The sequence below is a fragment of the Tamandua tetradactyla genome, chromosome 12 (genome assembly GCF_023851605.1).
Source record: "Tamandua tetradactyla isolate mTamTet1 chromosome 12, mTamTet1.pri, whole genome shotgun sequence".
Lineage (NCBI taxonomy): Eukaryota > Metazoa > Chordata > Mammalia > Pilosa > Myrmecophagidae > Tamandua > Tamandua tetradactyla.
The window spans coordinates 16,655,336-16,672,806 of NC_135338.1; the positions used below are offsets into that span (position 1 = coordinate 16,655,336).

At 55.6% G+C, this 17,471-nt stretch overlaps 1 protein-coding gene across 1 annotated transcript in view; it reads right to left on the reverse strand.

Annotated features, from left to right (window-relative positions):
• Positions 1 to 400: 400 nt before the first annotated feature.
• The window catches only part of LOC143651335 (cadherin-15-like), a 37,564-nt gene continuing 20,493 nt past the window's right edge, over positions 401 to 17,471 (reverse strand). Inside the window, 10 exon segments of the mRNA XM_077122289.1 lie at positions 401 to 9,193; positions 9,196 to 9,313; positions 9,476 to 9,609; positions 9,698 to 10,117; positions 10,120 to 10,226; positions 10,307 to 10,453; positions 10,803 to 11,056; positions 11,743 to 11,928; positions 12,300 to 12,398; positions 16,200 to 16,309. Of these exon segments, the coding sequence (XP_076978404.1) occupies positions 9,111 to 9,193; positions 9,196 to 9,313; positions 9,476 to 9,609; positions 9,698 to 10,117; positions 10,120 to 10,226; positions 10,307 to 10,453; positions 10,803 to 11,056; positions 11,743 to 11,928; positions 12,300 to 12,398; positions 16,200 to 16,309 (1,658 nt within the window). The 3' untranslated portion in view covers positions 401 to 9,110.

A 17,471-nucleotide genomic window follows, 5' to 3' on the forward strand; every position in this document is an offset into this window, starting at 1 on the left:
TACGTTCCCATGGTTACGTCAGACACTTTTGTAAATTTTATATTTATGAATATTTCCTGTTGGTTCTGTTTCTCTAGAGAACCCTAACTAATACATATATGTTTTCTGGTTTAATGCTAAGAAGTAAAATCTATTGAATAGTTGTGACATAGAAATCCTGGCCCTCAGAGTCTGAAATATTTACTATCCGGCACTTTATAGAAATGTTTGTCATCCCCGTGCCTTAGGAATCCAGTGTTTTTTTTTTGTTTTTGTTTTTTTTTTTTTTGGTTTCTTTCTATGGGAAGGAGGATAAAGAGAGGATGGATAAGACCTATCTGCTTCTTAAACTTCATCCTGGAAATGAGGAGCCTGTGCACGTTGCCTGGTCCCTGGATGCTCCCACCAGGGCAGAGGCATGTGTGATGCACAGAGCACATCTGTGCTCTGTTTGTGCAAATGGTTCCCGAGTACGACTATCCCGTGTCAAGTAGGACTGCCCCCTCCCATGCACCAGTGTGAGCCCACTGCAGGGTCTCAGCCAGCAGAGCCTGTGGGGGGCCTCTCATTCCCCACGGCCAGCAGCAGCCCACTCCTCAGAGAGCAGGCAGGAGAAAGGGAGGCACCTCAGAGAGGAGGGACAGCCACAGTGGGACCTCAGGCCTGTGCTGGCACTTTGCATGGGACAACTAAACACCCACAAGCACTTATTGGGCACCTCACGGGGCCTCTCCTGCAGCTCCCCAAACCTGTTCTACCTTGTGGGGTTTCCAGCAGCCCCTCTAGCTACAAACAAGGAGCAGGAGTGTAGGATCAAATATCTGTGGTGAGGCCTGGGCACTAGCAGCACTCAGGTGCATTCCTTGTGCCACCCTCTGGCCCTGTTCACACCCATGTTAAGCTCTCGGGCTGCACAGCTGCCAGGAAACCATGGAAGGCTGAGGCCAGTCCTGGCCATGAGGTCCCAGCATCTCAGCTTCCTCGGTGCAATCCCAGTGTTGGCTGAACAAGGCAACAGGCCTGAGACCCGTCAGGAGGGAGAAGGCCCTAACTCTGTCTCCTCTGGCTTCCAGGTGTACCCAGGACAGCTCTGCATGGTGGGGTCCCACCTGTTCCTGCAAGACACAGGCCGCTGATGAGCTCATTGCTCTAGCAACTTCCTTAACCCAGCCCGGGGCCTTTCTGGATCTGGCCAGCCTGTGTCCACTGCCTGACCTGGAATCCTAGCTCCTGGCTGGATGGCGTGGGGCTGGTGGCCTGGACTGCTCTGGCCTCCACTGCCTGCTGGCTTGTGGGTGACCTTGGGGAGTGTGCTGGTCTGAAAGGATGTATGTCCCCTAGAAAAGCCATGTTTTAATCAAAATCCCATTTCATAAAGGCAGAAAAATCCCTATTCAATACTCTATGTAATGAGATCATCTCCCCGGAGATGTGATTTAATCAAGAGTGGTTGTTAAGCTGGATTATCAGGTGATGACATGTCTCCACCCATGTGGGTGGGTCTTGATTAGTTTCTTGAGTCCTATAAAAGAGAAACATTTTGGAGAATGAAGGAGATTTGAGAGAGCAGAGAATGCTACAGCACCACAAAGCAGAGAGTCCACGAACCAGTGACCTTTGGAGATGAAGAAGGAAAACGCCTCCTGGGGAGCTTCATGAAACCAGAAGCCAAGAGAGAAAGTTAGTTGATGATGCCCTGTTTGCCACGTGCCCTTCTAGCTGAGAGAGAAACTGTGACCATGTTCACCATGTGCCTTTTCACTTGAGAGAGAAACCCTGAACTTCTTCGGCCTTCTTGAACCAAGGTATCTTTCTCTGGATGCCCTAGATTGGACATTTCTATAGATTTGTTTTAACTGGGACATTTTCTCGACCTTAGAATTGTAAACTAGCAACTTATTAAATTCCGCCTTTAAAAAGCCATTCCATTTCTGGTGTTGCATTCCGGCAGCTAGCAAACTAGAACAGTGAGGAAGGCCACATCTTCTCTGAAGGACACTTCCACACCCCAGGGTTTGTGGATGAGCAGCTGTGATGTCAGAGCCGCAGAGGAGCCAGCCCAGGAGTGCAGGCATCACTCTCTCAAACCACGCATGCGTCCTGTGCTCCCTGCAACGTCCCTGGCCAGAGCCCAGGTCCACTTCTGCACCTGAGGTGGCTGTGGGGTCAGAGGCTTGGACTGGCCCTCCATGCCACGCTCCAGGGCAGGGGGGCAGGATGGGCTCAGAGGCCCCAGGAGCCTCCAGGAGAAGATAAAAGGGTTCCTGCCTGATGGGAGAAACCTGCAGTCTGGGGGCACATCATGCCTGCGCCAAAGCGAGGCTGCGGGTATAATGCTCCACTTAAAAACAGGGCGCCCTTGAGATGCTGGTGTGCTGCTGAGGGAGCAGGCTTCCCGGGGTCTTCAATGGCCTGTGCTGTGTCTCCATGCCGGCCAGACACCCCAGAGGCCCTGGGCCCGACTCAGGCCACCTCTCAGCCTCGATCATGAAAGGGCCAAACAACAGGTCAGCTCAGGGACCACCCGGGGGCCCTCCTGCTGCAGTTGGCGGGTTAACCTTTGTCCCCACCATGGCCTCCCCCCTCCCTTGCTGCTTCTGCAGTGTGCACGGCTGTCAGTCAGCTGCTTCCCAACAGAGGCACAGGTTCCAGCCTGACCTTACTGCAAGGCCAGTGCCCATTCGCCGTGCCCTCCTTGTACCCCAATTCCTTGCCCAAGCAGTGACGAGGAGCAGATCTGCTGAGGGAATGAGCAGGCAGGTCACACGGGTCTGCAGATGCAGCTGCAAAGGGAGGGTGGTTTATAATGGGGCTGGCTCTGCCTCCCTTCACACCCTTTTGGAGGTTCCTGGGGGACAGAGAGGGGGCAGTTGGGGGAACAGGGCTGGGACAGGAAGGGTGGGTCTCCCCAAACAACTGCTCCCTACTTTGCCCGCACACCACCTGTGACAGATTCCACACATGGTTTATTAAGGAACATTCCAGCTCCCACTGCTTTCAGATGGGACTCTGCCTTCAGAGAGTGGCCAGATCCCAGGCAGCCAGCTGGGGTCCAAGGGGTTCACGACCAGTTCTCCAAGCAGCAGCTCTTCAGGCATGCAGGGGGACCCAGCATGTGAATAGGGACCCCATTTCTTTCTACCCACCCGAGCAGTGTGTACAAGACTCACCGGTATGGTGTGGGGAACCCCAAGTGCAGCAGGGTCCACCCAGGGAAGGCTGGGGCTCACTCCCCGACCTTAGAGCTGATAATGCTGCTGTTGAAACACCAATCACCTATTTTCATTTTGTTGTTTTGTGATAAGCAAAGACCAAAATTATGAAAAGGGAGGGTTTCAAATATTCACACACACACCTCCATGTGCTGGCTGGACAGTGGGCTGTGGGAGTCCAAACAGGGAGGCCACTCTGGCAGCTGAGCCCCTGTGAAGATGGTGGGTGCAGAGGGCAGCTGGCCTAACCCGAGTGCCCCAGCAGGGGCCTCCTGTGGCTGGACACAGTCACCAGGACCAGGCTGCAGAGGCACCAGGCCTGGGAATGGGGGCAGTGGGCTGACCGACATGGCAAGGGAGGCAGGCTTCTCGTGGAGTCCTCAGCTGTTCTTCGGCGGGCAGTGATCTGCAGTGTGCTGTGAGAGCAGTGTCACCCGAAGGCCCTTTGCTAACCAAGTGTGAGGTCAGCAGTGGTTACTCTGGTAGGTAAACTAGTAATAGTGTCTCTGGTCAGGGTGGTCATCAGGATATGAGAGGTTAAAGCTGGGCCAGAAGTGGTGAGATGGCAGGGAGGTAGCATCCCTGTCGAGTGGGACGGGTCTGAAAGCCCTGGAGAGCCCCTGCATGCATCTTCCACCCTCTCTGCTCCTGAGTTTGAACTTATAATCTCCTCTGAGAGTCCTGCACCTTTTCCTTTTCCACTGCACTGATCATGCTCAGAGGCTGTGGCTCTCCTGTCCTTGAGAATATGAGCAGTGGTGCTGTGACCACTGTGTCCTGCTGGCCCATGCCCCTGGAGGCTCTGCTCTGCCTTGTCCTCATCTCCACTTCCTGTTGGGAGTGTTTTTCCAGTTCTGGTGACCCCAAGAGTGTCAACATGGGAGATCAATTTAGACCACTGGGGACATCCCAGGTCAGCTTCCTGTGGGAGGCTAAGCCCCTGGAGAAGTCGCAGTCTTCAGCCTGGAGGGCAGAGGTCAGTGGGCTGGAGCCAAAGGGGAGGGGGTGGAGAGGTGGGCCTGGTGCCCATGATCTCTCCGGACACATCCAGGCACCCCTGACTTGTCCTTTCTGGAGAAGAAACAGGGAAGCAGTGATCTAGGACCACGGGGCCACAGGATGGACACAGGAACTAAAAGCTTCTCAGTAGCCTGCCTAGGCCTCTCCTGCCCCTCAGCCCAGGTCCTGGGGCTCTGCCCATCTGTGAGTGTGGTGTGTGTGGGGGGGGTTGGCATTCCTGGCATTGGCTCTGGAGTCAGTACCGCCTGTCCATGCACTTTCCAACTTCGTTTTTCACAAGCCTGTTCCTGCTCTCCTGTCTCTTTTCCTCCAGCATGCAGGTTTATGTCCCTTTACACAGCCATGTCAGCAGGAGTAGGGGGGCTCCAGAAGCAGCTGACGGCAGCCTGGCCCCACAGGGCTTGCTCGAGGCCCCACGCCAGCCCGCTGTGCTCCGAGGCAGGGGTCCCCGGCAGCAGAGGCGCAAGTGTGTGTGGGCTGTGCCATGGGGGTGGTGCCATGGCCCACGCAGACCTGCGGCAGTGAGGTGGGTGCCAACGAGAGACGGCTGCCCTCCACGGCCCTGGGAGCACAGCTGCTGTGGTCCTGCCCCCCCTTCTCTGCTCTTGCTGGCAAGTGCGCAGGAAGGGTCAGCACAGGCGGAGGCAGGGAGCCAGGGAAGGAGGCCCATCATGGACGGCTGTTCTGGGTCCATCCAGGAGAGAGGGGGCAGCCAGCTGCTGGTGCCTGGAGCCTGTGCCTGAGGTGAGTAGGCGCTGCCCTCCAGTGCTCACCATCCTCTGTCAGAGCTCTCTCCCCGCTCCCCCGCCTGATGGAAACACCAGTTTTCTGCTCTTGGAGCTGAGGTGCACCTCAGGGAGAGCACCATGTGCCTGGCCATGCAGGGACCCTCGTGGGCCTCCTTGGCATTGCCTGCAGGCCTTAGAGCCGGCGTAGTGGGGAGCCCCTGCATGGGGAAGTGTGGCTGGGCAGGATTTCGGGGTCTGAGTCATCTGCTCAGCCTCCTGGACCTGAGCTGCTGCCCAAGGCACCCCTGAAGTGTGGCGCTCACGTCTTTGCCTGCCCAGAGGCCACCGATCAGAACCCAGGGCTTGTGAGACCTCTCAGGCTGAGCCTCGCCCTCCCAGTGCTAGACCTCACGACACAGCTGTCCTGCCCACCAGCCTGTGCAGGTCAGCACCCACAGTGGCCGCGGCTGAGGGTATCACCGGCAGGAGCTGGGCCCTGTCTTCTCCCAAGGCACCAAGAGGCCTCACTGGACCCACCATGCAGGGCAAGTGGACCTGTACTGCGTGTGAGGGAGGTCGTGAAATCCCTGGAAGTTTCTCACTGTCCAGTTTCTGCCGGTTGAGGGGGTTGGTGCCCTAGAGCAGCGTGTGGGTGTCTGAGTGCATGGCCAACAGCTACCCCGGGGTGGCCTGCCGGCCGCGGGTGCATGCAAGGGAGGGCAGTGGTCAGGGCGGTGCCCTCCCAGGACCCGCGCAGCCACAAGGAAACAGCCCCCCCGAAAGGGCTGGACAACGTGTGCCGCAGGGCTGCTGTAACGACAGCTTTCATAAACATTAAGGAACAGTCCCAGCCTTTGGCGCATCAACTGTCCCTGTCCCACAGAAGGCGTGATGTCGAATTGCTGCTTTCCTTCCACCTCCCAGCTGGGCCCGGAAACTGCAGAGGCCCCGGGAGGCTGCACGCTGTGCTCGCAGGTGCACCTCTGTGCGGCCCCAGGGCCCACTTGGGCTGCCCTGAAATCCGCCCCCAAAGCACCCTGAGAATCCTGGCACATCGGCAGGAGGTGGGAAATTCCTCAAATCAAGGCTCCTAGGCTATTTTCAGATTTTCCTAGAAACCAGCATAAGGAATTCTGTTCTTCAGGCAAAAGCCACATTTAGCTAAGCTTGCACAGCAAGGCTGAGCTGGCAATCTGGGTTCAGAGGCTCCTCTCCCTAAAGTGTGCTCGTGCCAGGGCAGGGACCATTCGGTGGGCCTGGGCTGCCTGCTGTGAATGGGTGCATGGCTGGGGGTGGTCTGGGGGCCCCGCCTGCACTTGGGGTTTGTCTCTGCTGCTTTGCAGTCCCCACTCACCTGCATGCCCAGAGTCTCTGCTGCAAGTTACACCCCAACCTGCACCCACACTCCCCAGAGCCACCCGCCCCTCCACTGAAGTCCCTTGTTCAAAAAGGAAAGGTGTAGTAGCACCTCCAACGTCAGGAAGTCAGCCTGTAGTTTCTCCCCCAGTCTGCCCGTGTTTCTAGGTGAGTGGTGTATGCTGAGGGCTGGGGAGGGGAAGGCCAAGAGGCAGGGGCCCTGCTGGGCAGGTCAGGCAGGTGAGGGGTCTCCTCTGCAAGCGAGGCAGAGGCACACTCACCCCCAGGGTGGCTCAGGCAGTGTCCAGGCAGCCCATGGGATGTGCCATCAGTACTACTCGAGGCTGGTCGTGGAGATAGGCTTGGGGTGTTGCTCAGCATGCCAGGAGGCCTGGCCTTAGGGCCACAGGGCCCCAGAGGAGGGAGGGGGCACAGCAAGCAGTCTGATGGACCAGAAAGACCAGGAAAAGGGCAAGGTGGCTGCCGTGGCTGGGAGGCGGGGCTGAGGCCTGATATGGATGTGTGATGGGAGGGGTATTGTGGAAGGGTCTCCAGAGGGCTGAACCAGCAGCAGCCAGGCTGGGGCAGCCCGGCCCAGGGACAGGGGGTGCCCTGTAGAGGCAGGGACCGGCTCAGGGGGAAGTGGAGGTGCTGTGTGTGCAGAGGCAGGGGTCTTCACAGGAGCCAAAAGGGAAAGGAGAGGAAGGAGGGCTGTGGGAGCCTGCCAGGGCCCATCCTGGCCATCTGCACTGCCACCCTTGTACCGTCCTGCCCTGCCTGGCTCCCATGCTCACAGCGCCCACCTCCCCCTAAGCAGCAGATTCTGCCCATCTGAGCCCTATCTTGCCTAGCACTCGTGGCCCAATAGTCTGATGAATGAACACACGAATGTGAGAAGGAACAGGCCACAGGTTCAGCTCGTGGGTCAAGTCCAAACCTGGTCCCTCTGAGTTGGGGGTCTGTCCCTGCTGTGGTCTAGGTGGGTGCAGCTGCCCTGGGGAAGGAGCAGTGGTGGCAGTGCCTGCCCGTGCACTGGCAGCTGGGTTCATGACTCGAAGTCCCTGTGCGTGCCTCTTCGGGTATCACGGGGCTGGTCTTACTGCGTGGAAACCGGGGCCCCGGGCACCCCCACCAAAAGCTAGACTGCAGGTTAGTGTCTAATCGCCATAAAACGTGAAGCTTTCTGAATCGTGGAAGCATTAGAACAAGGCAGGGAGCAGCACAGTGCGGCCATTCTTAGAGCCAGCGCGAGTGGAGTGCGTGCTGACTCGGCTCTGTCTGGAGCCCAGCACGACAGCTCTCAGAGACAGTTTCAAGGGGTCAGTGACAGCCACCCCCTCCTGCTAGGCCAGACCCCTAATGCTCAGTGTCTCTTAACCCCTGGTAGGAACTCTGGGTGGCTCCCCGTGGCAGCCAACACTGAGGGGTAAGGCCAGGTGCAGACCCCTTTCTGCTCAACTGGCTGGTTGTCCTCCCAGCCTCTCCTTCCTGGGGGTCAGAAGGAGCTGCCCCAGCCCCTGAGGGCTCCCATGGGGAGCAGAGTGGACACGCACACCAGCCATTCGATACAATGCGCCCCTCTGCGGCCCTCCTGTGCAGTGCCCGTGTCTCTGTGAGCTCACTGGAGGAGCCCCAAGTGGTCATATCAAGCCAGGCTCCCCAGCAGGGCATGGCTGTGCCCAGAGGCAGCGTGATGCCTGGTCAGGTCAGCAGCCACATCAAGGCTACCAAGGACCCATCTCCCAGCCCATCCTTCCAGCATAGAGGGGCCCATGAGGGCTTGGAAAAATGCTGGGCCCATCTCCTGGCCCACCTCACAGCCCTTGGTGCCAAGCCATTCCAAGCACAGTGGGGAAGAGAAAATGCTGAGGCCTGCAAGGGCCTGCTCGTCTAGCCACCCACAGGGTCAGGACAGCCCTGGGCAGTCTGCACCCCAAGTGGTTGTGACCTGGCACATCATGGCCCTCTGTCCTCCTGTTCTCTTGTCTGCCCCCTGCCAAGTCTAATGACCCACGTCCCAGCATGTGGCCCTTGCTTGGTGTCCTGCTTCCTTGAGGAGGCACAAAGTCCAAGGGCAGAGCCTGGCATGAGAGGCCGAGGGCAGTGGGGCTCACTTGTTTGGCCAGTCAGGATGCTGCATCCCTTGGGGCTGTGACCACAGACACTGCCCCTGAAGCAGGGTGTGCACCCTGAGGGCTGCCTGCATCCTATGGCCCCTCCATCTGGGGACCCCCAGGCCCGTGCCTGAGGAAGCATCTGTCCTTTCTCCTCCATGTCCTTCCCTTTCTTGTTTGCTTTTCTGGCTGAGAATCTACTCAGAGGGCCCCGGGTGTGAGAGGACACTCCTTGGGAGGAGGACTGAGGGGACAGGCCAGGGGGTTGAGTAGGACTCAGGGGCAGCCTGCTGAGGGAGGGGGAAGGGCAGCCCCAGTAGCACTGTCTCCACCACAGCCTAGCGTCCAGTCATGACGCTGCCCCTGGTGGGTGAGTGTTGAGACCCTGCGCCTCTGGCCATCTCCAGAAGCAGGTGCCTGAGCACAGGGCATGTCGCCAGAGGCTCTGAACCATGCTTTTGTGCCCCTCTCTCTCTCCAAAAGTTATTCTTCAGTAAAGCTGGTGAAAGAAACCGGATCCTCAACACAGGCCGGTGTAGAACCCTAAGTCTTCCAGCTGCCTAGGGCAGTGCAGAAGATGCCAGAACCACTCTGCAGAGGCCCCTGAGACAGAGGTGGCCCCACAGGCTGCGCTGGTGCCCCAAACATGCACCCTCAGCTGCCTGTGTCCACCAGAGCCCTGGCTGGGTGCCCAGTAGCTGTCAGCTGGGGGTCCGGGGTGGCGGGCTCCCAGGAGCACCTACCTCATGGATGAAGTCACCGATGTTGGCGGGGCTGGCAGGTGGCTGGGAGGAGGGGGGCTGTGGCTGAACGGGGCGTCACAGCGCAGGGGTGGCCACCCCAGAGGGACACCTGGGGCCCTCATCCCTGTCGGCCGGCGCGGCTGGTTTATGTCATAGGCGTCCTGCGGGGAGAGAGGGGAGCAAACCCTGGACCACAGGCCGGGGCCCCATGCTGAGTCTCTGGGCAGCCCAAATGGGCTCCAGGAAAGGACTGGCCCGGGGCTCCTGGCAAGCTCGAGGCAGCCCTTCTTCAGACTCAGCACCCACGCCACTCTGCCCCTCACCTGGTCTTCCTCCCTGCCCCCCTGCTCATGGTAGTCCAGGACGTTGTCCCGTGGGTCATCCCATGGCCCGTTCAGAAGGGTCTTGTCCAGAGGCTGCCGGCGGAACCTCCCAAGGAGGGCAGCCAGAAGGAGCACTGGGCGGGGAGGAGGCGGGAGGAGGCGGGAGGCTGGGGCTGGCGGGAGGGGGAGGGGGAGGGACCGGGAGGAGGGGGCGGGGCTCACGCAGCAGCAGGGCGGTGCTGGCCAGCGCGATAAGCAGGGCCCCAAGGCTGAGGCCGGCGCCCGCGGCCCAGCGCGCGGTGTTGGTGGGCAGGCAGGCGCCGTCCTGGGCGCAGCAGCACACGGTCACGTTCAGGGGCTGCTTGTGCTGCGGGGGCGGCTGTCCCGAGTCCCGGAGCAGCAGGCTGAGGCGGTGCAGCCCCTCGGCGACCCGGAGCTGCGGTGGCGGGGGGCTCCGTCAGCCGACGGTGCGCCCCGCGCCTCCTCTCGGGCGGGCCCCCGGATCCCGGGCCTCACCGTTAACCTGAGTGATGCTCCAGTTGCGGGCGAGCTCGGGGACGCCGGGGCTCAGCTGGAAGTGGAAGGGGGCCGCGTGCGGGGGCAGGTCCTCGTCCGTGGCCCCGAGCAGGAGGCCGGGCCCTGGCCGGGGTCGCCGCACAGGCTGCCGGCTGGCGGGCTCAGCACGGGCGCGTGGTCGTTCACCTCCTGGATCTCGATGGACAGGGTGCCAGTGGCCATGCGCGGTGGGGGGCTGCGGGTGGGGCACCTGCTGGGGTCGGCGTGTCCCCATCCTGAGGGGGTGCCCCAGCGGCACCCCGCCCGCGCGGCCACTCACCGTAGTCACTGGCCAGGATGATGGCACAGTACCAGCCACTCTTGAGGAAGGGCGAGGCAGGGCTGAGCACGTGCAGCGTCTGGATCTGGCCCGTGGCTCGGGCCACCTGCAGCCAGTCCTCGGGGTTGTAGTCCTTGGAGTAGCTGGGGGCGGGTGGGGTGGCCCTGAGTCTCCCCCCACCCCGGGCTCCTCTGCAGTCCCCCAAGCTAGCCCCCTTCGGCCCTCAGCTGGTGCTGGTACCCCTGGGGATGTGGGGGTGGGGGCGGCCAGGACCCCCAGGTGGGTGGCCACGCAGCTCAGACAGTCTGGCTGGTAGGAACTGACTGGCTAAGGCGGCCCCTGTGAACGGATCCCGTCCTGCTCCGGGGCTCCAGGGCACTCCACATACCCCCAACCGCCCAGGCACCTGGGTCACCGGCCTGGCCAGGAAGGAGGGGGTGAGGCCATCTGCGACCCCCACAGGCTCGCCCTAACAAACGCAGGTTCCCCCACCTGAGCCTCTGCAGGTGTTGGGTGTCGGGGTCTCAGGCACAGAAGATGGCCACGTGGGTCCCTGGGGCCGCCCCCTCAGCCAGGCTGGTCTGAAGTGGGTGCTCCAGGAACTGGGGGGCCTCGTTGGCATCCTGCACCTGCACGCTGACAGTGGCCTGGCCCCGCCTGACTTTCGGGGCAGCCACATGCAGCAGGGCCTCGTTCTGCACTGCCACGCGGAGTTGGTGGAGCGCGCAGCTCTCATGGACCAGGGGCTGTGGGAGGAGCAGGGCTGATGGCATCTGCCTGGCACGCGGGCACCACCTCACCCCAGGGCAGGCCCATGGTGGCCAAGGCCCAGGGTGGCAGCTCCTGGACTTGTGCTGAGAGCCCTGCACTCCCTCCTTCCCCTTCTAACCTTGAAAACTAAAAAGTGTGCACAAAGGTAAAAATAATAGGACAGGTAGTCACCGCCCCAACCAAGTCTGCTGGGTGCCGCGAGGTCAGCTCCGTGGGCGGGCGGCTGCGCAGGTGCGCTGTGGCTCTGAGCAGTCACCAGCTCGCAGGTAGAGCCCAGCCCTTGCCCCAGCCTTGCCTGCCCCCCCGCCATCGCCAGGCCCGTTCCCCACAGCAAATCCCTTTATGTGTGTGTACTTATGTGTCCATGTGTGTCTGGGTATGTGTGTGTACACACGTGCACACAGCCACCCCTGGCTGTGCCTCGGGCCGAGCCCTGCTTGCAGAGGTGTGCCGCATGGCCCACCTATGTCGATTCCACCTGGCAACACATGCAGAGTGGTAGGGGGAGCAGGTCTTGGGGCTGCACCTTCTCCCCCCTCCTGAGGACACACCCAGAATCTGCACCCCTGAGTCCTTTCCTCGGGTCATTGATGGCAACTCAGAAATGGGGGTCCCTGCTGCCCCCTGCCCTCCACACCACACACAATGGGGTGCCCCCCACCTTTGCCACAGACAGGATGCCCGCATTGGTCCCGGGGTCTGTGCAGATGGTGAAGTGGCCATTGGGGTCACCCTCCAGGATGGAGAAGCTGGCCACCCAGTTGGGGGAGTCTGGCAGGTCCGCATCCTGCACCTCAAGCCGGCCCATGTCCACGCCACTCACAGCCTCCACTGCCTCCAAGAAAAACTGAGGAAGGCACCCCGGTTACCTGCAGGATTACAGAGTGGGGTCCTCCCACAGCCTGGGTGCCAGGGATCACTCACCTCGGTCCGGACCCCCTTCTCCCAGCTCCCTTCTGCACCCCCACACTGTGAGGAAGATGCCCTAACTGCTTCCTCACCTTCTCCATGCCCCCGGGCAGCCCCATGAGCCCCTGTGTATGCAGATGCTGGGGAATCCCCGGCTCCTGGGGGGCAGGGCACCCAACCCCACAGCAGGGGCCTGGGGAAGACCAGCCCCTGCTCCCGGCCCCCGGGCTCCCAGGTATCCCTCCAGTCTCTCGACTTTGGCCCCACACTGGGACTCTGTGCTTCCCGCAGGGCAGCCCTGGGGGTCACCTCATCCCTGGTGAACTCAGGAACATGGTCATTGATGTCATTGAGGGTGATGAGAGCAGAGGCCGTGGCAGTGAGGCTGTCCCCAGACATGTCGGCCACCTGCAGGGTCAAGTTGTAAATGGTTACCACCTGGGGGATGGGTGGTGGCATGAGAGGGTGCTAGGGGCCCTTCAGAATAGGGGGTTCAGTCCCTCCAGGGCAGCCCTGCAAGCGTCCTGAGGCCCCCAAGTTTGAGCATTCCACCCTGTGTCCAGGCAGGGGCTAGGCGATGACACGCTGTCAGCTGCCGACTCAGAGCCCAGGGGTCGGGCTGGGTAGAATCATGGACATGGGCCATGGGCCGGGCCAGGCCAGCACTGACACACTGGTCCCTGCCCCTGGGGACCATGATTTTGTGGCAGAGACCAAAAGAAATGGACAAGGCCCACACAGACAGCAAGTGACCAGACAGAGCTCCATGCCGGGCAGCTGTGGGTAAACTGAGGCTGGGCCGGGTCTCAGAAGGGTTTCCCAAGAGGAATCTTTAGGCAGCAGGGGCAGTAGGCGTCCCAATAGGAGGTAGAGATGCACAAAGGACAGACAGATGGATGGGCAGACAGAAATGCAAATGGGGCCAGGCCAAACCTTCCTTTGCAGGACTGCCATAGGCCGGAAGAGTCACTGCCCCCGCCCCCTTTGAAAACATCCCTGCTAGCCACTGCCCACTGGACCAGAACTTCTTTGAAGGCAGAGGGCCAGCTTGACTCCTCTTGGCAGCCTCCACAAGCCCAAGAAACACTAGACTGGGAGGCAAGAGGCTGAGGTTCTCATCTCAAAACTGTTGGGAACTGGCTTTGTGACTCTGAGCAAGTCATTTAACCTTTCTGAACCTCCATTTCCTCCTTTTCCAAACAAGGAGCTTAGACTAGCTCCATAGGTCTTATTATTTGGTGAATCCTCCATTCACATGTAATAAATGAATAAATGAATGAATGAATGAATACACAGCCTAAAATAGGGGTCCCAGACCCAAGACACCTTGGGCGGATTCTTTCTCTCTAAAAGCAAAGAAAATTAAAAAAAACACCTGGAACATTAAGCTGCAGTAATGACAAGGCTGGATGTGGACATCTGTTCCTGCCCGACATGACACCCCACCTCGCTTCCCCCCAGGTCCCGTCACAACCCCAAGGCACATATTGTAAAAGTCAAAATGAATTTATCTACACTGACAAGGCTTCATGACCTGCTGCTTGCTACTTATTTGTTCATTCATGAAACTAAAACATGATGAGCCTCTCCCCCGTGTCGGCTGCTGCACGTTCAGGAGGTTTCACTTTTTCATTTTTTTGTTTTTACCTTAGACTTTAGATTTATTTAGGGTCACTTGCAGATGTTTATAAAATATTTAGCTTGCTGTAGAAGATGACAATACAGCTCCCCCTCAGTGAGACCCTGGCCTAAATATATTTGCTTTACTTATATAGCAAGAAGATAACATTAAACATGGAAGCTTTTGGTTTGTGGCATTGAATGACACAGGGCTTCCTTCAAAAGTTACAATTAAGGATCTGAAAGGTTTTAAGATATGAGGTATTTGAGAGAAAGAAAAGTAGACGAAAGGATTGTAAATGGATGTGAGTTATTGCCTGCGCTCCTGGGCAGAGCTCACCACACCCAAAAGGGAATGAGGTGAGTTCGCGCAGGGGCTTTGGTGAGTGCAGTTTTTAAGGGCAGGGGTTAGGTGATGACATGAAAGGGGCGGCACATTAAACAAAGGATTATTATGCTAGCGGGTTGAGCAGGGGTGGTTAGATGTCCGTTGAATAATGCATGAATAGCTGTTTGCTGCGCAAAGGCCTTGATCATAAGGGTTCACCTCCCGTTCCGGAGTGACTCCATGATTCCAGCCATAGAGCCCTCCCTTATTCCCCCAACCGAACACCACCTAAGGACCTGTGTGTACATCTTCTAAAGAGCATATAATTAGAATTAAAAAATCAAATCTGAAAAGATATGCTTTTGCTAGTGAGACTGGATCATTTATGTTTATTTAAAAAAACATATATTTGGACTTATCTTTTCCATTTTTACTTTGTGTATCATTTCCTCCCTGTATTTTGTGTAACTCTTTTTGTCTCTCCTTATGCCCTGCTTCTTTCTTTTTAAAAACTTGATATAAATTTTTCTCAGTTGTTAATTGTCTTATTCTATTTTTCTTCTCTATTGCATTGGATATTATATATCCTCTAACAAATATTTTACTCATTACCTTTGGTGTTTATTAAAAAAAAATCTTAAAATCACAAATTTAATCAGTATCTTAACCTTCTTCCAAATAATGCAAATTCATTTGAATATGTTAACACCAATCACTCAAGTCTTTTTTTGCTCAGATTTTGTGTCCCTCTTTTTTAACTCAACAAATTAGAACATTATTATTATCAGCATTATATTTATAATGAAAACTTTTTTAATTTAATGCAATTAAATACAAAAATTGTAAAAAATACGATTTTTAAATTTCATACAATTAAAAAAAATCAATTTTTCTTTGCTCCCCATTCTTCTTTTCTGGGATTATTTTCCCTTTGCTCGACCTGCAACTATATTCTTCAGAAATCACTTAGAAAAGGAATCGGATGACAAACTTTCTCTTGGTTTTTAACCCATTAGCAAATTTTTTATTTCACTCCCATTATAGAAAAAGTTTTTCAGAACACACAGTTCTGAAACACACAGTTCTAGGTTTGCAGTAATTTTTTTCTGAGCACCCTGAGAACATCCTTTCACCCCATCCTGATGTCCAGCATGGAAGAAGCCTCTGCGTCTACAAGTAGTTCTTTTTTATTAACCAGTCTTTTTTCTCTAGATGATATTAAGATCCTCTCTTTGTCTCACATGCCCTGCCATTTTACTACAATGTTCTAGATACTTTATTTAGTATATGTTGTGCTTTCTGCATATGTGGAGTCATGTCTTCCATTTGTTTGGGGAAAGTATCAGCAATTTTTTCTTCAAGCATTGGTTTTCATCCATTGTATTTATTTCCATCTCTTGAAACTCCAATTTAATATATATTAGAGCTCGTTATTCTATTCGGCCTAGTTTTTAACCTCTTTTACATATTATCACTTTATCCTCTGGGCAGAATTCTGGGTAATTTTATCAGATATACCTTTCAGTTCACTATTTTTTTTCCTCAATTAGCTCTAATGTATTATTTCACAAATATATTTTTAATTTCAACATAATTTTCATTTGTAAATGTTCTAATTCTTTCCAAATCATTCTGGTTATTTATGATACTCATGTTTGCCTTTCTTTTTGCAACTTCATTCTTAAAACTTTAATGTTTTACAAGCAATATTTCATATTCTCTAACAATTTCAGCATCAGAAGTTCCTGGCTATAGCTTGGCTATTGCTTGATCTATAGGTGGCCTTTGCTGCTGTCATTTTATAGTGGTTATTGAGAATTTGTGAGCTTTATTCACTTTATTTTAATTTCTGGGAAACTTGGAACCCTAAAATCACAGATAGTATCTGTGCCTCTCTGTTTTGAGGCCTTTTTCACCTTTTCACTCGTAGAATGGGATTCCTGCTCCACTCTTCACAACATAAGCCTCTTCCCTCCTTTCCCTACAGGGAACAGCCTTGCTGCATGTGTGTCCACCCTCTCGCTTTGTCCCAGACCCTGGGCAGCACATGAGTCTTAGTGGCTCTTCAGAAGGAGGCGGCCCAGAGCGTGGCGAGTCGGACCCTGCAGGGTGTAAGGAAGGTGCGCTCTGGGCCCTCAGGGGGTCACCCAGCAGCTCGCCCCCCTCGCCTAAGGCCACCCCTCACAGACACTCCCTTGCACCGCAGGACAGCTGTCACCACAGCTCTTCCCCTCCCCCTTCCAGTGTTAGTCCCCCCTTACCTTTCCACCTTGTAGCCTGCTGTGCTTTCTCCTTGATCTGCATCGTTCATTGTGCGTCTCCACCCAGCAACTGTGAAATGTAAATGTGCGTCTTTCTATGCCGCCTCTTCACCACTGTATCCCCGTTTCTAGAGCAGGGCTTGGTGCATGGTAGGTTCTGGAAATTATTTGTTGAATAAATAGGTCAATTCATCATCCTTAGTATATACAAATATCTTAATATATACAAATATCTTAATAACTAAAACAAATATCTTTCTCATGCAAAAATAACACAAAATAACTATTCAAATTAGAAATACAGATACCTAGTTTTGCTCTGGACCTTTGAAAACTCACAACAAGTTATTTGCTGCCAACATATAAAGGAGGAACATTCATAGGATACATAGACACATTTCCATAGGGAGGAAGGAACACAGGGGTCACCGGACCCATACAGTTTTGAAAACCCACAGGGCAAAGTTCATTAGAGTTCAAAGTCTGAGACTCATTTATCCTCAGGGCTTTAGAAAGTGGCAGTCCCACCCTTTCCAAATGCCTACGCCTGCCTCTCTCTGAATGCAACCTTGGGGGATATTGGGGAGACCACCTTTCTCTCAGCTCCACCCTCTCCAAGCATTGGGGCCACACCCGGGCTCTCTGCCATCTCCGGGGCACACGCTCAACCCCTCCATGTGGTGGCAGCCAGGCTCCCCCCAAACCCCAAGAAACGTGCTTCACCCTCTCCAAGGCCTGAGGTGGCATGACTCTTCCACTGCAATGAGGTGGGAGGCCCATTCTCTGCCTTTGGGGCAAACTCACCCTCTCCATGGGCTTGGGTGGGTCTGCTCTCCTTGCCCGAGGCTTCTTGACTTCAGACCTCAGTCTCCACGGTTTTGCCTCTGAAGTTATTTTTCCTCCAATGTGTCCCTTCTCTGAACCCCTCAGTCCAGACTGGCAGCGGCTCTGTTTATACAGGTCCCACAGCACTCTCATTGGCTTTCTATGCAGTAGCCTTGGATCATGCCCATCAGACATAAGGAGTTTCCACAGATCTTTCCTGGATAACGCCATGTCCGATCCTGACTTTCTCTGAAATGGCTGGCTGGTTCCACATTTGGTTAAATCCACACTATACTCTGTAGTCTCCCTTTCTGTAGGCCCAGAATTTTCTGGGACCTCAATTTCTGGTTTCTTTTTACTCAAGAGTTCAGTTTTCAGCTTATCTCTTTCCTGTCGCATTTCACTATAAGCTGCAAGGAGAAACCAGACTGCACTTTTGACATTTAA